Genomic DNA, 19532 nt, shown 5'->3' with positions numbered 1-19532 from the left:
CTTTACTACATATTTCAGCTTGGGAATATTCCTCTCCTAACACGAGCCTGTTCGGCTACGGCAAAATGCAGTATCGAAAGAAATGACTCGTGCCCGGTATTGGAATGGGTGAGGACTCCAGAGTGGGGATTCACAAAAACCAAGCCCTCACGTTATAGGAGAACTGCATCTACTTTCTCTCATTCTGTAGCTTAAATGCAATACTGCTTTATACCTGCAAAAGTTCTGCTGCAGCATCTGCCAGGCCAAATTCCCGCAGAACCCGAATCTGGATTTCATAGCTGACAGTGGCTCCTTCTCCACAGTTAAGGGCATATGCTCTCTGGACCTGCTCGGTGTGTCGGAGCTCCTGGAGACGTTTGACCATCTCTTTCACAACAAGCAAGCGGGGAACTGAGGTTAAAAAATGGGGAGAGAAATAAAAAAAAGATTATCTTCTATTTTCAATAATGCATTGGGGGATATTTATGGAGTCACGTGGCACTACCTTTCCATTCAAAAACAGACACCTTAGCTTAACAATCTAAGGAAAATGTCATTACTGTCCGCAGTTGCTGACTCCACTGACCCTACTCCAGAGATGTTGGAACCGGACCTCGTGGTGTGTTTCTGGCTATGGTTTTAGTCTCCCAAACGTTTAGTACAGTGCCTATTTCTCAGTAGGTGCTCAATAAAAAGCAGTGACTAAATACTGTAGGGATGAAAAGCTGGCTCCTTGGTGGAGAGGGAGGACGGGATGAAGAGGAAGAGGAGTAGGGGGGAAAGCTTCACCACTGCTCCAGGGAAGCCTTACTAGTACTGATCAAAGCTATAAAGAAAATTTAAATACTTAATAGTAAGTAATCAAGAAGAAAAAGATAAAGAGGTAAGGTAAAAAGAAAGAGAACGGCATTTCTTGGGATCTACCGATGATACTTATTGAGCACTCTTTGTTTGCAGAGTACTTTTTATTTTTATGGTATTTGTAAAGGATTTACTATGTGTCAGGGACTATTCTAAGCACTGGGGTACATGCAAGCAGTTCAGGTTGGACACAGTCCCTGCCCTACATGGGGCTCACACTCTTAATCCCCATTTTACAGATGAGGTAACTGAAGCACATAGAGATTAAGCAACTTGCCCAAAGTCACGGCAGACAAGTAGCTGAGCCAGGATCAGAACCCATGTCCTTTTGATTCCTAGGCTCGTGCTCTATCCACTAGGCTATGCTGCTTCTCAAAAAGCCTTGCTGCTACTCTTCTAAGCACTTGGGAAAGTACAATACAATAGAGTAGGAAAATGCGATCCCTGCCCACAAGGAGATTAGAAACTAAAGATGGAGACAGACATTAAAATAAATTATAGATGGAGTCCTGAGGGGGTAGGGAGAAAAATCAAAGTGCTTAAGGGTACAGACCCAAATACATAGGTGACACAAGAGGGAGAGTGAACAGGGAAAGTGAAGGCTCAGTCAGAGAAGGCTTCTTGGAGATCTGATTTTGTACGGCTTTGAAGATGGAGAAGGAGGTGGTCTGTCAGACATGAAGCGGGAAGGAGGGAGGCAGGCAGGAGGGAGGATGGGGGCAAGGGATTGGCAGCAAGAAAGGTGAGATGGAGGTACAGTGAGTGGGTTGGCGTGAGAGGAGCAAAGTGTGAGGGCTGGGTAGTAGCAGGAAGGAGATCTGGAGCTGATTGTGCACTTCTAAGCCAATGGAAAGTAATTTCTGTTCGGTGTGGGGATGGGTGGGCAACCATGGGATGTTTCAGAGGACATATGGGGATTTTTTTTAGAAAAATTATCTGGGCAGCAGAGTGGGAAAGGGAGAGAACAGGAGGTGAGGAGGTAAGTGAGGAGGCTCATCAAGGAGGGAAATGAGATTTTGGATCAGCATGGAAGCAGTTTGGGTGGAGAGGAAGGGAAAGATTCTAGAGATGATGTGAAGGTAGAACCGACAGGATTTAGTGACAGACCAAATATGTGGATTGAATGGGAGACATGCATTGAGGATAACGCCACGGTTACAGGCTTACGAAATGGAGGACAGTGGCGTTGTCTAGTTATGGGAAAGTCAGGGGGAGGACAGGGTTTGGGTGGGAAGATGGAGTCCTGGAGAAGCTAGAACAGAGGTATTCAACCTATGAATTTAGGGGAAAAAAATAATTTTTCCAGTCCCACAAAAACTGCTAAACATAATATTCTTACCTGGAATTTCATTGGCTACGACTGAAGGAGGGCTGGACTGGTTACTGCTGATTTGCTGGTGGCTGATCATATGACAGCACTGTGGTACTGCATTGTTTACCATGTAAAGTGTGTCGGGTACATTGGACATTCTAACCATTCTCAAACGAACGAGATCTGTTTGTTCCACCATCATCTCATCTAGCACAGACTGAAATATGCATCAAATACAAAAAATAGCATTAGAGAACATTCCATTATTGACAATGGTTGCATTTCCTACATTAACCTCGCAAGACAGAACTGAACTGCTTCCAGTGAGTTTTTTCTGTACAATATTTTTAAAAGAGAACATACTTTTTAAAATTTAGAAATCCTTACGAACTGAATTAGCTCTTAAAAGTTCTCTCGTTATATCTGGAGTCCTTTTAAGGAAACGAGTGATTCTGATGCGGAAATGATACTGATGAGGAAATGAGATCAATAACAATGATAGACTGGGAGGTATCATGTCAGAGAGATATCAATCAATCGTATTTATTGAGCGCTTACTGTGTGCAGAGCACTGTACTAAGCGCTTTGGGAAGTACAAGTTGGTAGCATATAGAGGCAGTCCCTACCCAACAGTGGGCTCACAGTCTAGAAGGTATGCAAGAAGTCACTACAAAATAGTGTGATGATATTCCAGAGGTCAGATATTTTAAAATACAACTATATTCAAGGACCACCTTAAATCCAATGCAACCGAAGTTTGAACTCTTGATAAGAATACAGCAGAACTTCTGGGGATGCCTAGACTACTGCTCAGAATTTACCTTTGAATTTTTGTAGGCTATTTACACATGAAGTTATTGGTGCCTCAGTATCTTTGCCCTCACTTTGCCAGTCAGGGGATGGCAGGGTTGGCCAGGAAACAAAGGGGACATAACATTTTAGCAACAAGGGCTTTCTGGGGGGACGGGGTAGAGTCTGACTGGACACCCAGCCTACGATAGGGACATCACTCCTTTCTCAGGCAGGTTGGGAAAGTGGAGATGAGCTGAAGATGGAGGGAAATTCGGTCCCATTAAGTGATACTTCCACTCCTGAGGAGAATAAAGAAAAAAAAAATGTACCCAACTTTCTTTCAGCTGCTCCAACAACACTGATCCACTTGGGAAGGCCCTGGTAAAGATTAGACACTTTTCCCCCTGGAGAGTTCGGGTTTAAGGATACAACTAGGACTCGGCTTGTTTTTTGCCCCTGTTTAGATCTGAGGAAAGTTTATATGTCTCCCTCTGGATGCCTTGCTTTGACTGGGTCTTCTATCTCCCTTCAGTGGCCAACAAAGTATTGTCCTTCCACTGCAAAAATTATTCAACTACCAACCACTCTCTAAGGGCATAAGTAACTTGTCTTACAAATCCTTTTCATTAGCATGGCTTATTGAAAGAATCTAGTATAAAAAAAGAAATGGCCAAAGACCCTCAAATAACTTGCTTCCCTTTCAAAATATGGTCTTGAAGGAATAACTGTTGTGTCTATTCTTCCAAGTGTGTCCTCTTCTCAAAATACAATCCAAACGTTACCCTGGTTGGTTGATACTAATCCTACCATATCAATCCTATCAGTTTCCACTGGTGAGTTATTTCATTTTCTTAGAATGGAACAAAATTATGCTGAAAGATTGTTTTGTGCATCGTTTTCAAAATTATAGAAACTTTCCAATATTCTGAAGTGAAAAATTTTAGAAGCACGGACATTAAGCATAAGCATCGCTAAGGTTTGACTAAAATAGTATAAATTAAACCATTTTCTCAGAATGGTTACCCTATTTCATAGCCAGGCAGAACATTTGAGAAAATCCTATTAAAATTGAGCTCTTAAAGGTGATAAATTTCAGAAAGTGATAGTCATTAACAAATACACTCTTGAAAAAGTACAAAAGCAGAATGCTCAGAAGGTGCAAAGCTTTAAAAATTTGTTTTAATAACTAATATTTTACCCAGCTGTAATTAAGTTTTTCAAAATCTCAAACCACTTATTACCTTCGCCTCTTCCACATACGGAGAAAAAGGCCTGGGTCGGACATATATCCCGGCATTTTTTTGACGTAACCACGCATTTGATTTTCCGCCTTCTGCTGTTGGCAGCATATCCGACGGAGGGGTGCTTATCAAGCCTCGCTTCAACTTAAAAATAGAAAAAAGAAAAGTGGAGATTGAGATAAAAGCAAGTTGTAGGCCTAAGACGCTATAATACTTGTTTGGGAAGAACTATTTTGTAAGGCAGGAAGGTAGCAACCTCTAAGATTTCACCCTTCATTTCAAATCCCATATGCATACATAAAATTTCCAAGTACACGCAGTTTTCGTTTATAGAGTGGTAATTAAGTGCTTACTTTGTGTCAAAGCACTGAGCAGAAATGAGATAATTAGATCAGTTTTCACTATACATGTTGGCTAGAAAGTTGCTAGGGAATTAGGGAGTGTTTGTTGGACAATGCGAGCCTATTCAGCAATGCGGGAAGGAACTGTTTGTACGCACAAGTGTGGCATCACACAGGGTGAGTACAAAGTTTCAGGTTTCTCAAACACACAATGCCCACATCCTAGGAGAACTGGGTGTACTGTCCATTCTCTCCAAGTGCGGGAGTTCCATTTGTGGTGGATAATAATAATGATGGCATTTATTAAGCGCTTAATATGTGCAAAGCACTGTTCTAAGCGCTGGGGAGGAGATCAGGTTGTCCCATGAGGGGCTCACAGTCTTAATCCCCATTTTACAGACGAGAGAACTGAGGCACAGAGAAGTGAAGTGACTTGCCCAAAGTCACACAGCTGACAACTGGCAGAGCAGGGACTCAGTGCTAAAGAAAATCCCAGAGTAAAGCAGAAGCAAGAGGAGGAGCTCACAATTATATGCACCAGCCTCTTCTTGAACTTATTATTGTTCGGGACTAGCTGCCAAGGACGGTTAGCTTGCTACCTGTTTACCTTCTTCGGACCTCTTGGGTCCAAAAGCCTGGACATAAGCCAGCGGAAACATCTGCAATCTGGGCGTGGTGGGAAATGAAGGATCTACGGAACATGAACGACTTAGTACTGCCTGTGGCTTCCCTCAATGAAGACTCCTATTAATTCCTCACCTCCTGCCCCACTCTTGCTGACGACTGGTGGGGCAAGAGTAAAGCAACGGAAGGACCGCATTTGTGGTCAATGGAACTTTTATCGGTCTGGCTGATTTGAAACTTTCTAGCGGTGAGATCTAAACAAAGGCTGATATTGGCTTGAAAAGACACACCTACTTTGTATTAACTGCATTTTTTTTTTCCAAGACGGAGATGAAGGCAAAATGACTTACAGCATCACTCAGGATTTCACTGTTCATAGGCAGAATGTGCTCAATACGGACAAAAGGTAAGAGAGAAGAAAGAATTTCTCTAAGCTCTTCAACGTCCAGGTCTCGCCTCTTTACACCTCTCTTGTTCACACTGTGGGCCGTGCCACTCAGCAAGTTGGGCTCTAGAAGGCAGATGAGGAGAAAAAGGAGTTACATGAAGAAAACATTCCTTTCTCCTCTATCACACCAAGATACAAGGACAATGCCTTCAAAAAATTACAACAAATTACATTTATGTTATAGAAAAAGCCTTAACCTCCAAGATTTTTTTCTGGATTCTTTGTGTAGTCTAATGGAGAAGGAGAGACCATGAGTTTGATCCAAACTGAACTACTTCAAGGCATGAGAACCTACCCACAGGTCCACTTTCCTCTACATTACAAAATAAAATACATCATGTCTCAGAATCTCACACTGCAATACCTGTGACATTTTCTGTCTTACATTTTTATCCGTGAAGGGTTAGAAGGTATATCTGTTAATATGAGAAAGAGGGCAAGAATTATACCATTCCTCCAACCATCCTTGGTTATCACTGCCAGAGACCGAACGCAAACTTGGCTGGATCATCGTGCAACCGAGGCTATGCATTATGATCTGTACGTTGGCAGGGCACGTATTTGCGGAAACTATAGAAAGAACTTCAAAAGTAACCTATGCCATAAAAAAATAACTTATCTACCTTTCCAGATGAAAGTACAGTGGCGTTATAAATAAAACAGCATCTTTTCCCATTTGCCTGGCATAAAATTCTCATATTCCTCATGCACGTAGGGAAGTTGCCTTGCCGCTATACGCATATTTCAGAACGTTTAGTAAGGATTACACCAACTAAAGTTTCTAGGCTACGCATTATTTTAAAGTTCTTACCTCTGTCTGCTATTCTTTTCATTAACTGATGTTCTCCCCATTTGACGAGATATTTAAGGATATCCTGCTCACTTGCCTGCAACAGAATGAAAGTACACTCACCTCAGCATCATTTATTTAGGGTTAAAAAATTTCAGTCACTGAATTAACCAACAGATAGAAATTTTAAATTGGAAGGAAAAACAGCATTTCCCAGACCAACAGAATTTTTAATTCATTGACGTGTTTGTTTGGTGCAGAGCATTATACTAAGCCCCGAGGAATAGTATAAGGAATAGCAGACCATACTTTTCTACCTGGTATGGGAGGTTGCATTGAGGCATTCCACCGACCGGTAAGGCCAGAGAAGACCATGGTGGCAAAGAACTCTGAGTCACCGCTACCTCCATGGACTTCTCTGACCCGGGCAGGGTTCTCCACCAAGAGGTATCTCCTTGCTGATCTCCCTGCCTCCTGCCTCTCCCCACTCCAGCCCATACTTCACTCTGCTGCCCAGATCATCTTTCTACAAAAATGTTCAGTCCATGTTTCCCTATTCCTCAAGAACCTTCAGTGGTTGCCCACCTACCTCCCTGTCAAAAAGAAACCCCTTAACGTTGGCTTCAAAGCACTCAATCACCTTGCCCCTCCTACCTCACTCTGCTACTCTTTTACTACAACCCTGCCCACACACTTCAATCCTCTAATGCTAACCCACTCATCGAACCTCGATTTTGTCTCTCTTGCCACCAACCTCTCACCCACATCCTGCCTCTAGCCTGGAATGCCTCCCTTCTTCATATCTGAGACACAATTACTTTCCCCACCTTCAGAGCCTTATCGAAGGCATACCTCCTCCAAGAGGCCATCCCCATCTAAGCTCTCATTTCTTTTTCTCCCATCCCCTTCTGCATCACCCTCACTCCCTTTATTCATCCCTCACCTCAGCCCCACTGCACATATGTACATATCCGTAATTTATTTATACTAATGCTTGTCTCCCCCTCCAGGCTGTAACCTTGCTGTGGGCAGGGAACGTTTCTGTTATACTGCTATATTATACTCTCCCAAACGCTTAATACAGTGCTCTGCACACAGTAAGCACTTGATAAATATGAATGATTGACTGATTGGAGGGGGTGTGATTTCAGAAGGGCGGTGAGAATGGGGAGAGCAGAGGTATTTTGGATGTGAAGCAGGAGAGAGTACAAAGCTGGAGGGAGGCTGTGAGTGAGCAAATCGTTGGTGGTATGAAAGATGAGGGCAAAATGAGCAGGTTAGCTTGAGAGGAATGAAAACAGAAAGCTGAAGTGTCATAGGAAAAGAGAGTTGGAGAAGTAATGGGGAGAGTAGAGGCCTTGCCACTTCAGTCCGACAATACTTCCTAACAGGAACCCCATTCCAAGCCCTAATCTTTTGGAGTGGTCTCCTGCAACATGAGCCCGGAGCTGCATCAGCCTCCAGGATTATGACCTGAAAATCACTTGTGTCCTGAAGCCAGAGGTGGCTTTGGACAATTTTGGCCAAGAGGTTGCTGTGACCTGGGGATTCCCGTTAGGTCGTCTGCTTTCCTCAGCCCCAGGACGGAGTTATCTCACATACGAATCCTGGATTCAGACTGAGGGGCTTCTGGGGGTTGTCGGGGACACGGAAGAGCTGGCTCCAGATTCAGGGCAGGAAATAAAGCAGAAATCCACATCTGCATCCACACTGTAAGGTTTTGTTTTTTGAGGACGAGTAACTAGACTGAAACCAATAGTCAGGCCACCAACCACTAACCAATACTCACAGCAAACCCAACAGCCTAGAGCAAATCAATCAATCATATTTATTGAATGCTTACTGTATGCGAGCAATACACTAATAGCAAATATCTACAAATCAAGAATATGTATTCAGAAAAGAACAATGCAAGGGAATTGGAAACTAATTCAACAAAGTGGACCTAAGCTGACCTATGCTGCTATACAGTGTTGGAAAAAATGGTGTGCACACGCTTGCAGTGGTCAAGGTGGGGGGATCATAATAATGTGAGTCTTAACATGAGATTCTTGCTGGAGAACTGAGTCAAACAGAAGTTACTGAACTAGATTTTCAATAATCCAAAGACAGCACACATAATTGTGAGACTTGAAATTTAGTATATCATACGTATGTACTTACAAAACAGGAAGTAGAGATGCCAATTGTACTGTTGAGCACCATTAACTTAGAATCTGATGTTTGGAGTCAGGACATATATACTCTATAGAACTCTATATTCTTTCCAAAGCACTCATTGAAAATGTTTAAAGATGTAAAACTATGGTGCTTAAGTCTACAATTTCCAAGATAAAACTAAAGAATGTCAAAAAATTAAATCTGGAAATATAAGTGAAATCTTCAATTGTTTCTAGGCTATTACTTTCATTCACTCATTCATTCAATCGTATTTATTGAGCACTTACTGTGTGCAGAGCACTGTACTAAGCGTTTGGGAAGTACAAGTTGGCAACACATCGAGACGGTCCCACAGCGGGCTCACAACTATCACGTACTGCTTGTTTGGGTTGGGTTACAAATCAAGAACCCGAAAATAGTATTAACCTAATTACTACTTCATGCCTTTTCAAAGACTCAAAATGGAAAATATTACTAAGCTTATAATAATAATAGCGTTTGTTAAGTGCTTACTACGTGCCAGGCACTGTATTAAGCGATGGGGTGGATACAAGCAAATCGGGTTGGACACAGTTCCTGTACCATGTGGGACTCACAGTCTCAATGCCCATTTTACAGATGAGGGAACAGAGGCCCAGGGAAGTGAAGTGACTTGCCCAAGGTCACACAGCAGACTGGTGGCAGGCCCAGAATTAGAACCCATGACCTTCTGACTCCCAGGCGTGGGCTCTAGCCACTTGTGGGTTACAATACTGTTTCAGTATACACTTTAGTAATGCAATGAAAATACAGACATTTATTCACCCTTGTTCCTTTTAAGACGGTAACCAACGAGCAGTCAAACTTCTGTGTGGATGACTACTCACCACAGAAATAAGAAAGACATGTATAAATGATTACCTGTAAGTAGTCAGACTGGATAGCAATAAGTAGGTGATCTTTGTTGAGTTCATAAAAAACATCAGAAGTCATGACCTGGGTAAATTCCTCACAGAGGAAATGCAAAGCTTGTCGATGTACCCATTTGGAGCCATGTGGCTGAGAACTCCACTTGAGAATGGTGATTAAGGTGTCCAGTGAGATGCTCTCAGCGATAATATCCTCGCAACCTAAAAAGAGAGTGCAAACACTTCTTTTTTATGATTGCTTACAAATTCAGCAGCAATGTGCTGGGCACTGTTCATATGAATAGAACTTTTTCAATATCCCAAATCCGACTACTGTAGATATAAGGCTGCTAAATTTGAATTAGATACTAAATGGTGATAACCCTACTGAACTAGGATATAAAGAATCAGTATTGTATCATCAAAATGAGAAACAGATGCATAACATCATACTGGCTAAAAATTTATCAATAACTCGGATGCCTTTCCCAGCTCTGAGAAGCTAAATGGTAGGAAACCATCATCAATGGAATTTATTGAGCGCTTACTGTGTGCAGAGCACTATATTAAAGTGCTTGGGAGAGTACAATGCAACAGAGTTGGTAGTCACGTTCCTGCTCAAAATGAGTTTACAGTCTAGATGGGGAGACAGTCATTAATATAGAGAAATTATAGGAAATGATTTGGGGGCACCACCACCTGCAGGAGGACCATTCTCCTACCCATCTTTCAAAATCATTTGATAGCTAACACAAGTCGTGAACCAATTTTCACTCTTATGAACTCAAATTTAATGAAGAAAAAATAATTTTTCCTCTACCCTTTTCCAACCTTATTATCCCATCTCCCTTCCTAGTAACTGATTTTCAAATGCATCATTTTATCCTATATTGGGAGAACCACTAAGTTTTTTGAATCCTTTAAAAATAGCAGGAGCAAAGTTAACCAACAAGAAACTAGGATACTGTAAAATACCTTTAGGAGAACTCATCCTGTGTTTCGGTGGGTTTTTTTTTTAATCCCATAAAATTAACTTTCCATTAGCCACAGCTTCATTTTTTCAAGTTCAATATTAATACTTGAAAAGTTTCATTTTATAATACATTTAAAAACTATATAGTAACTCAACAAGTGTGTATAATAAAAAGCAAGACGTCTGAAATGACTAAAGCTTACTACTTAGACTGAAATTTTTTTTTACAGCGTCTAATGCTCTCACAGATCCATTCATTCATTCATTCAATCGTATTTACTGAACGGCTTACTGTGGGCAAAGCACTGTACCGAGTGCTTGGGACAGTACAATATAACAACCAGACACATTCTCTGCCCACAATGAGCTCACAGTCTAGAGGGGGAGACAGATATTAATGTAAACAAATAAATACATAAATTATAGACATGTACAGATATATACATATGTGCTGTGGGGATGAGAGGGAGGATGAACGAAGGAGCAGGTAAGAGCGGCGCAGAAGGGAGTGGGAGAAGAGGGGAGGAGGGCTTAGTCAGGGAAAGCTTCCCTAAGATCAAATAAATTACAGAATCTAAAACTCTTTAGTTATTTAAACCTCCCAAACACCCACAATAGGAACTATGTCATTACTTGAATTTTACTTAACATTTAAGAATCTTGGGCAAAGTGACAGTGACGTCTACACTGTCTTTGCAAAATTTGGCAAGCCTTGAAAATAAGGAAATAGTAATGGTAGCCTTCACTGGGTGCGATGCAATGTAATAACCCTTGAGGAGTACAAAACAACAAGAGACATTTCCTGTTCGCAAGGAGCTTATACTCTGAGGGACGCAGACATAAAATTATATTTACAGACTAATCAAAATAAATACCTGCATGTATAAACATATATACATAAGTGCGGAGGATATGTACAAGTATCTAAGTGTTAGGTGTCAGGTTTTAGTGAAGTAGATAGATGTGATATACATCTATATAAAGAGCTGTCTGGGTGTGAGACTGATAAAAGACCAGTCTGGCTGACAATTGCTCCTATATTGTGCATGGCTGTCACATCCGTATCTTCGGTTTCTGGTACCGTTTTCTATTCCGCCACTTAAAGCCTTTGCCCTGAGGGTCACCCGGTTTGTAATTACCCTAAACTGGGGAAGTCTCCGGCTGGTTCTTTTCATTCAGTTTCTTCCAGCTATACCAAATGTTCTGAAATTTTCTTTCCTGGTCTTTTGAAACATTTTTTTTCCCCTGTCCTTAATGGTTCTCCCGCTCCCACCCGTGAACAGGGGCTTGAGTACCCTCCTGACACCCAGGCTGCTCAGGAGAGATGTGTTGCAGTGCGTACGGTTTCGAAGCTGTGTACACCGTCAGACTGCCTTCTAGGGCTCCTAGTTTGGGATCTGGTCTAACAATTTGATTGATGTTCAACATGCTCTTGAAAGAAATATTCCCCCAATCAGACCTAGCACAGTACACAAAAGCTGTGCTACACACCTTCAATTTGACAGGGTGGTGCCACTATCACATCTCAGTCTCCCAAAGCACATATTTCCAACTTTGATTCCGTTTTCTACCCCCTTTTCCTATTGTCTAAGCAGAATTCAGCGAATGTTCAACTTTGTGCGGATAACATGGACCCTTACTGCAGAAATATAAACCTCCAGGTTAATTTTCAGTCCATGGTGCTTTTTGGATTCAGAAAAGTGGTTCATTATCTGCATGTCTTCTTGGATGTGTACTTTCAAAGCAGTTATCTCAGAGGAGTTTCTGGTGACTTTAAGACCTCACCTGTTTGTGCTTCCTCCACTAGACTTCTTTATAGTAGAAGAGTTTCAACAAGCCTGGATTTAATAAATACCACTTACTAGTTTGGGAAAATGGATCTGACAAAGTCCTTCAATCATTCATTCAATCATATTTATTGTGCACTTGCTGTGTGCAGAGCACTGTACTAAGAACCTGGGAGAGCATGTGACTGGCTAGACAAACCCTGAAATGATTTTAGGATTTTAATAATCTTCTCAGGGAAAACTTTAGTAGTTACCAAAGTTCAGGTATCCCAGTGAAGCCAAATTCCTTGGTAAGATTTACAGACACTATGAAGCTATCGCGATGCCCTGTGCTTTTCCTGTTTCTGACATGCATCAGAGATGAAGGTGGCTATCTGGGTCCACAAAGTCTGGGAGAACATGAAGGGCCATTTTTCTCAGTAGCTGGGCAGGAACACCCTGGCTGGGCTCTTGCCAGCAACGGAGTTCAAAGATCTCTCCCAGCACTTGGCAGAGGACTTGGAACATAGCAAGGGCATAACAAATACCACAACTATTATAATTCCATATTCAGATCTCTCATTTTCTCCTATATGGTAACAGTAACACTTTTGTAATTCAACAGTCCTTTCAGGATTTGGTTTGCAGAAGAGGAGCTTGTACAGAACATCAGATTCAAAAGCCCTGCCATCCATCAAGACTCTTAAAGTGGTGATTTCATTAAGTATTGAAGCAAGAGTATGCTTTTCCATTTTGGCAAGTTAATGCTTTTTCAGACCTTATCTTCAGCGGTGGAAGGAGTATAAAGGAGACCAGTGAAGTTTGTCATTTCTTTTGATTCTATGTCAGAAATGGAAGTAGAGCTATAACGGTGTGCACGGTTTCATATACACCTCCTCAGAGATGCTTTAGTATGAGACGCCTTGGCGAATCCGCCACTGACCACATATACTCCTAAACTTGGTATAAATGCCACAAGAAGGCTTCGGCAGGTATCTTTTTGGTTAAGGTCATGACATGTTTAGGGTACACTGCTTACTTTGCTGCACGTAAGCCTTCAACCTCAAACTTCTCATCAAACCAGGCCTCTTACCAACTCCTATGTAGTTTACATAATTGTAAAAACAAATACAAATCAGAAAGTGGGAGATGAGGAAAAAAGACATAAGCAAAAGAAGTGCTTAGTACGGTGCTTTGTACACAGTAAGCGCTCAATAAATACAACTGAATGAATGAAAATCAAGATGGAAAAAAACAACAAAAGAAATCCAACCTACATTCCCCTGTCTGCCCCACAACACACAAAAAAGAAACCAGCAGAGGAGTCTGAATGGCAAATGGAGTGGGGACAGACACCCCTGCTGCAACCAGTGATGTCTTTTTGCTGAATAGGATGCGAAAGAGTACGGAAAATTAAAAATGTACATAATTTAAATATTTTGCTTTTATCAATTTTTATATTTACAATATTTTTGGTCAACTGTGGATCTTGGGAAGCAGGATGGCCTAGTGGATAGAGCATGGGCCTGGGCGTCAGAAGGCCATGGGTTCTAATCCCAGCTCTGTTTGTGGCCTTGTCTTCTGTGTGGCCTTGGGCACTTCTCTATGCCTCAGTTACCTCATCTATAAAATGGGGATTTAGACTGTGAGCTCTAAGTGGGACAGGGACTGTATCCAAACCAATTTTCTTGTTACCACCCCAGCGCTTAGTACAGGGCCTGCCACACAATAAGCATTTAAATATACTACTACTACTAATTGTTATTAATAATGCACTTTACATAATTTCCTATGGGAAAGTATATCCCATTTACCAGTCTTTCACTCTACATTCTATTTTTATGGAACCAATTAAGAGCACCTACTGAGGCGTAGTTGTATCACTGTCCTTCACCTCAGGAAACATTACTGATGTTGCTTGCTCTACCTGGATAAAAAGACCAATAGGTGGCTAACAGTCCAAATTACACAGATATGAAGACTGTCCTTTGACCCTGTACTCATAATAATAGCCTGCAATATAGTTTTGTGGACTACAGACATTGCAATTCCTTAGAACCCAAATGAAACTGTTGGGCATCAGTTAAGTCAAAATAAAATAGAACTAGGAAACGTGGTTTGAGACAAAATAAGTGTTTGAAAATATATTTCACTCAACTCCATGAAATTTTACTCCTAGCTAGCAGAAAGGCTCCAGGCTTCCTTTACAAGTGAGAGAGAAGTCCTGGAGAAAGGTGGGAGGGGAGAGGAAGAGAGAGAGAGAGAAAAGGCAAACCTGCCATCCTCTCCATTCTCCTGCCCACATATACGTGGCTCCACTGAACTCAGTACCCAGTCATCGTGGTTTCCACAGAAAACAATAATCAAATCAATGGTATTCATTAAGTGCTTACTGTGTGCAGAGCATTGTACTAGGCACTTGAGAGACTATAATACAACAGAGTTCGTAGACACATTCCCTGTAGAAATGGCAAGATAAAGGGAAATTACAGCATCTACCACCATCTCTCCTGAAGCTGCACTATACCTGCCTGAACTGAAGCCTATACGGACCAATTGAGGTAGGATGTCTAAGGAACAGTTTCTGCAGGCTGGTTTGTTTTTTTTTAAACTTTCTCCTGTTATCGCTACTGTTCTTGACATTGGGCTTTCTCGCTGTCATGGCCCAAATCGGAATTTTCATCTCCCCCTCAACAAGGGTACCTCCTGTGCTATCCATGGGAGGCAAGGCGGAAGCCTGGGTGGCCAAAGGGGTAGCGTGGAGGATGGCTCTGGTAAGAGACACTCTGTCTGGAGGCAATAGCTTGCCATCCTCCTCCTCCTTCAGGCAAACTCCTTTGTCATCCTCCTTACACCTCCTGTAATGACTGTCAAGGACTATTTCTGAACTGGATTCCTCAGAGACAGCATCTAGAAATGACAATTAGGATTTTATATCAATTTACAATACGGTCCAGGTCAATCGGAAAAAAAATGTTAACAGGCCATTAACAATAAAACCTAGTTAGCTAACTATATGTCTTTGAAGCACAAAACTACAAAATTTATCCCAAAGTAAGAGTTTTGGCCTGAATGTTGTAAATGAGCCTTGCTACATAGCTGATAGAGTGAAAAATTCAGATCATACTTAGGAAATGGACATTCTCAACACCCTTCCATTTTACCAGTTTTTCCATTTTGCCATTTATTCATTCGTATTTATTGAGCATTTACTGTGTGCACAGCACTGTACTAAGCACTTTGGAGAGTACAATACAGTAAACAGACACATTCCCAACCGACAACAGGCTTACAGTACGGGGGGGGGGAAGACAGACATTAATATAAATTGCAGATATGTACATAAGTGGTATGGGGCTGGCTGTGCAATCTCAAATTTTTCAGGCCAGGCTTTTCACAAACAGCATCATCTGAGCTTCTGAAATTGCTCATATGGCTTAAAGATCACCTGAAATCTGTCTAGGGAAGTAAGTTTCAGCATTTTTATGGTCAAAAAAGCATGGCATGTTCATGAAAAGGAAAATTTAAGGGAATATTTCAAACTACATACGTGGAACTTCAATAATTCATTAGCCAATGATGGTGGACTACTCCAAGGAGTCCCTGGAGCTGGAGTCGGGAAGTGGTAGAAGCCAGGTACTAAAATCCCAAATTCCAGCCTCCCTTCCCTTCTTCACCCTATTCCAAGCAGAGATACCTGGATTATCACTGACCCAATCGGCACATGCACACTGTACAGACTCCAGCCCCGCTGGTCAGAGACTCCTGCCCCCATTTGTGCTGCAGAGATTGTAAGCTCTCCAAACTGTAGGCTCACTGAAGGCAGGGAATGCATCTATCAACTCTGTTGTACTCTCCCAAGTACTTAGTACAGTGCTCTGCGCACGGTAAACACTAGATAAGCACCACTGATCGACAGAGACCTCAGCTGACAGCCATACCCCTGACGACACCCATGAGGGTTCGAAGTAGTAGAGGCAGGCAAGTTATGCTAACTTTCCTGTCCGGAAAAACTGGGGATGCTGTGAATGGGGTCACCCCCTTAATGCCTAACTTAGTGGCTTCCTTGGCCCCCACAAAATGGATATTTAATGTTTGCTTGTATTTTCTCCATTGCCTGGTTCATTTAAATACCATCATTATTATTATTACTGTTATTATTACGGTACCTACTCTGAGACCCGGTGACAGGGCGGAGTTTGAAAAAGCTTCTAGACTGTAAGCCCTTGTCGGGCAAGGACTGTGTCTACCAACTCTACTGAGCTGTACAAGTGCTTAGTATAATAGCGCTTAATAAATACCACTGATTGACAGTGAAAACCCCACTCAGCTTCCTCTGCCACGCTCCGTATGGGTCGGAGTGTGGGCATGTACCCTTGATCATATACACACCCTTTTAATTGGTATCAAAGAGTAAATGCGACATCAGAAGAGGGGGATGGAAATACAATAATAATAATAATAATAATAATAATAATAATAATGGCATTTATTAAGTGCTTACTATGTGCAAAGCACTGTTCTAAGCGCTGGGGGGATACAAGGTGATCAGGTTGTCCCACGTGGGGCTCATAGTCTTCATCCCCATTTTACAGATGAGGGAACTGAGGCACAGAGAAGTTAAGTGACTTACCCAAAGTCACACAGCTGACAAGTGGCGGAGCCGAGTTTTGAACCCACGACCTCTGACTCCAAAGCCCGTGCTCTTTTCCACTGAGCCACGCTGCTTCTCATAAGGGACAAAGAACCGGCTGGGAGGGTAACTGAGCTGATAGGTGGAGTGAGTCGCAGGAAAGGATATATTGGTTAGGAGGCAAGTTTGAGATTTAGTGACCACATCAATTTCAATTTCAAAGGATATACTAAGTCCTTTTGGGGTCTCATCCCTGGGAACTCTGCTCAGTGGTGACAGCCCCACCCTGGTTGCTAAACACTACAAAAAGATAATTCTCCATTCAAGGTGCATGGATCGTACCAATTTAACCGAAATCTGTGTTTCCCCCCTCCTCATCTGCTTTCAATTATCAGTCAATAACAACCTTCAGCCCGGCTTCATTATTCTATGGGAAGTACATTCAAGCCGCATGAGCTAACTCGCTGAATAAGGAAACAACTGCAGAGCAGAAGTAAAATGAGCTGCCGGCTCGACCAAACTGAGACAGACGGAAGAACATCAACATGGGAACAATGCGGAAGGAGAGGCTTACTGAGAGAGGAGAGCCGGCCAATACCGTACTGCTTTGCATTCGTTTAAAGCCATACCCAACTGGAACACGAACAAGCTGCCGAAGGAGAAATTAGGTCACTGCTTTCAGTTTCCCTGCTGGAGTTTCATTTGGATGAAAGGCTGTAATTATCGGTAATCTGCCAGAGTGTTGGACAATGTATTCTATAGCTGCTATATACCCCACTTTTGTGCTCTCTGGTCCAAATATACTGCATAATCTACAGACTGGTAAAAAAAAAAAATACACTGAGGAAAGGAAGAACATTTACGGCTATACTGTAAAAAAACTTATGGTAAGGAAACACAGATTGGCAGACATCTTTGGCACGGTCTTCAGCTTATGAGGATGTATTTTCTAAAATTTGCCCATAAGGCAGAAGTGGTGCCATCACATTCCTGATAATTTGGGCATTTTAGTTCTTCTTGGAGCCAAACTACCTCTGGGGAGACAGTATGTTTCCCTAGGCAAAAGATAGGTTTTTGATTTAACACTGCATGAGTTTAAGGAAAGCTGCCAGACAGAAACATTGTCACCCCTTTAGGAGGCTCCAATGCTGAGATACTGGAGTCATAAAAATTAAAGATAGTATATAGTCTGTAATTCCCTCAAAGAAAGATTATGGCAAAGCTATCTGAATTGTGTTTTGTTTTGTTGTCTGTCTCCCCCTTCTAGACTGTGAGCCCGTTGTTGGATAGGGACCCTCTCTATATGTTGCCAACTTGTACTTCCCAAGCACTTAGTACAGTGCTCTGCACATAGTAAGCGCTCAATACGATTGAATGAATGAATGAATTGAGTCCTACTGAGAGCACACCTCCTCCAGTAGGCCTTCCCACACTGAGCCCCCTTTTCCCTCTCCTCCTCCCCATCCTCCCGCCCTACCTCCTTCCCCTTCCCACAGCACTTGTATATATCTGTACAGATTTATTACTCTATTTTACTTGTACATATTTACTATTCTATTTATTTTGTTAATGATGTGCATATAGCTATAATTCTATTTGTTCTGACTACCTTGACACCTCTCTACATGTTTGTTTTCTGTCTCCCCCATCTAGACTGTGAGCCCGTTGTTGGGTAGGGACCGTCTCTATATGTTGCCGATTTGTACTTCCCAAGCGCTTAGGACAGTGCTCTGCACACAGTAAGTGCTCAATAAATACAACTGAATGCATGAATGGGGATGAAAATTAAATCATAATTAATAGTCTTAATAGTTGTTTTATATTCAATTTAAAAGTAATTACAAAGCCTGCCTTATACTACCTGCTCAACATAAAAAGAAAAAACACTTTTTACCATAGTTTGGCACCAAGCAAGTTATAGTTATTTAAAAGTAGTAAATACATTTAAAACATGGCAGAAATCAGACCTTAAAAAATAACATTGTGATCAACTTTCCTTGAAAAAAAGGACAGTCTGAGGAAAGAAATAATGATAACAAGAGAAATGAGCATAATAACCACCATGGCTAAAACAATAAGGAATGGCAACCAATATAGAGTGGGGTTATTACAAAATGCAAACCAATTGTAAGTAGAAGCCTTGCATAAACACACTTCAAACAGGACCAGAAACAACCAACCAAAACATTATGGTGTTCAAATAATGCTTCAATGATTTTTTTTAAACACAAAATCAACATTTTAAACAGATGACCAGAGATTAAAAACCCTTTCAAACAGGTGGAGAGGATTAAGTTAGAACAGGGGTTGTAACCTTTTGGGGCCGAAGAGCAAAACAAAAGGAAACTTTTGAGCAATTGGTGTGCAGAGAACCAATCATACGAATTAAACACACACTGAATTTACCTTAAGGTAATTTGTTGTGGAGATGTACTTATGGAATGATAAGAAGAAGAGGAGGGAAGATGAAAAAGAAGGGGAAAGGGTCTCCCCCCTTACCTCTAGATACCTTTTGGGCAGGCAACAGGTCTACCAAATCTGTTATATTGTACTCTCCCAAGTGCTTAGTACAGTGCTCTGCCCACAATAAGGCTACCCTTGTACCAGTCCTTCAAACGTATTTTGGTTCCACTGCTGGAAGGCAGGATCCATCCAGTGCGGCACTTTCTATAGCTCCAATTTGGGGGAAAAGTTTTATTTATTTGGTAGTACAATTTGGCAA

At 41.7% G+C, this 19532-nt stretch overlaps 1 protein-coding gene across 2 annotated transcripts in view; it reads right to left on the bottom strand.

Moving 5' to 3' along the window:
* BTBD7 (BTB domain containing 7) overlaps positions 1-19532 on the bottom strand; it is a 57653-nt gene that overhangs the window by 5661 nt on the left and 32460 nt on the right. For both annotated transcript variants that reach the window (XM_038764220.1, XM_038764304.1), the window contains exons 4-9: positions 9452-9660; positions 6413-6488; positions 5504-5664; positions 4189-4332; positions 2183-2372; positions 215-393 (exon numbers count right to left, since the gene is read on the bottom strand). In XM_038764220.1, the coding sequence (XP_038620148.1) occupies positions 215-393; positions 2183-2372; positions 4189-4332; positions 5504-5664; positions 6413-6488; positions 9452-9660 (959 nt within the window). The remainder of the gene's footprint in view (positions 1-214; positions 394-2182; positions 2373-4188; positions 4333-5503; positions 5665-6412; positions 6489-9451; positions 9661-19532) is intronic.

This window comes from Tachyglossus aculeatus, chromosome 1 (genome assembly GCF_015852505.1).
Source record: "Tachyglossus aculeatus isolate mTacAcu1 chromosome 1, mTacAcu1.pri, whole genome shotgun sequence".
In the NCBI taxonomy this organism is placed as follows: Eukaryota; Metazoa; Chordata; class Mammalia; order Monotremata; family Tachyglossidae; genus Tachyglossus; species Tachyglossus aculeatus.
This window is presented reverse-complemented; position numbering and strand designations above follow the sequence as displayed.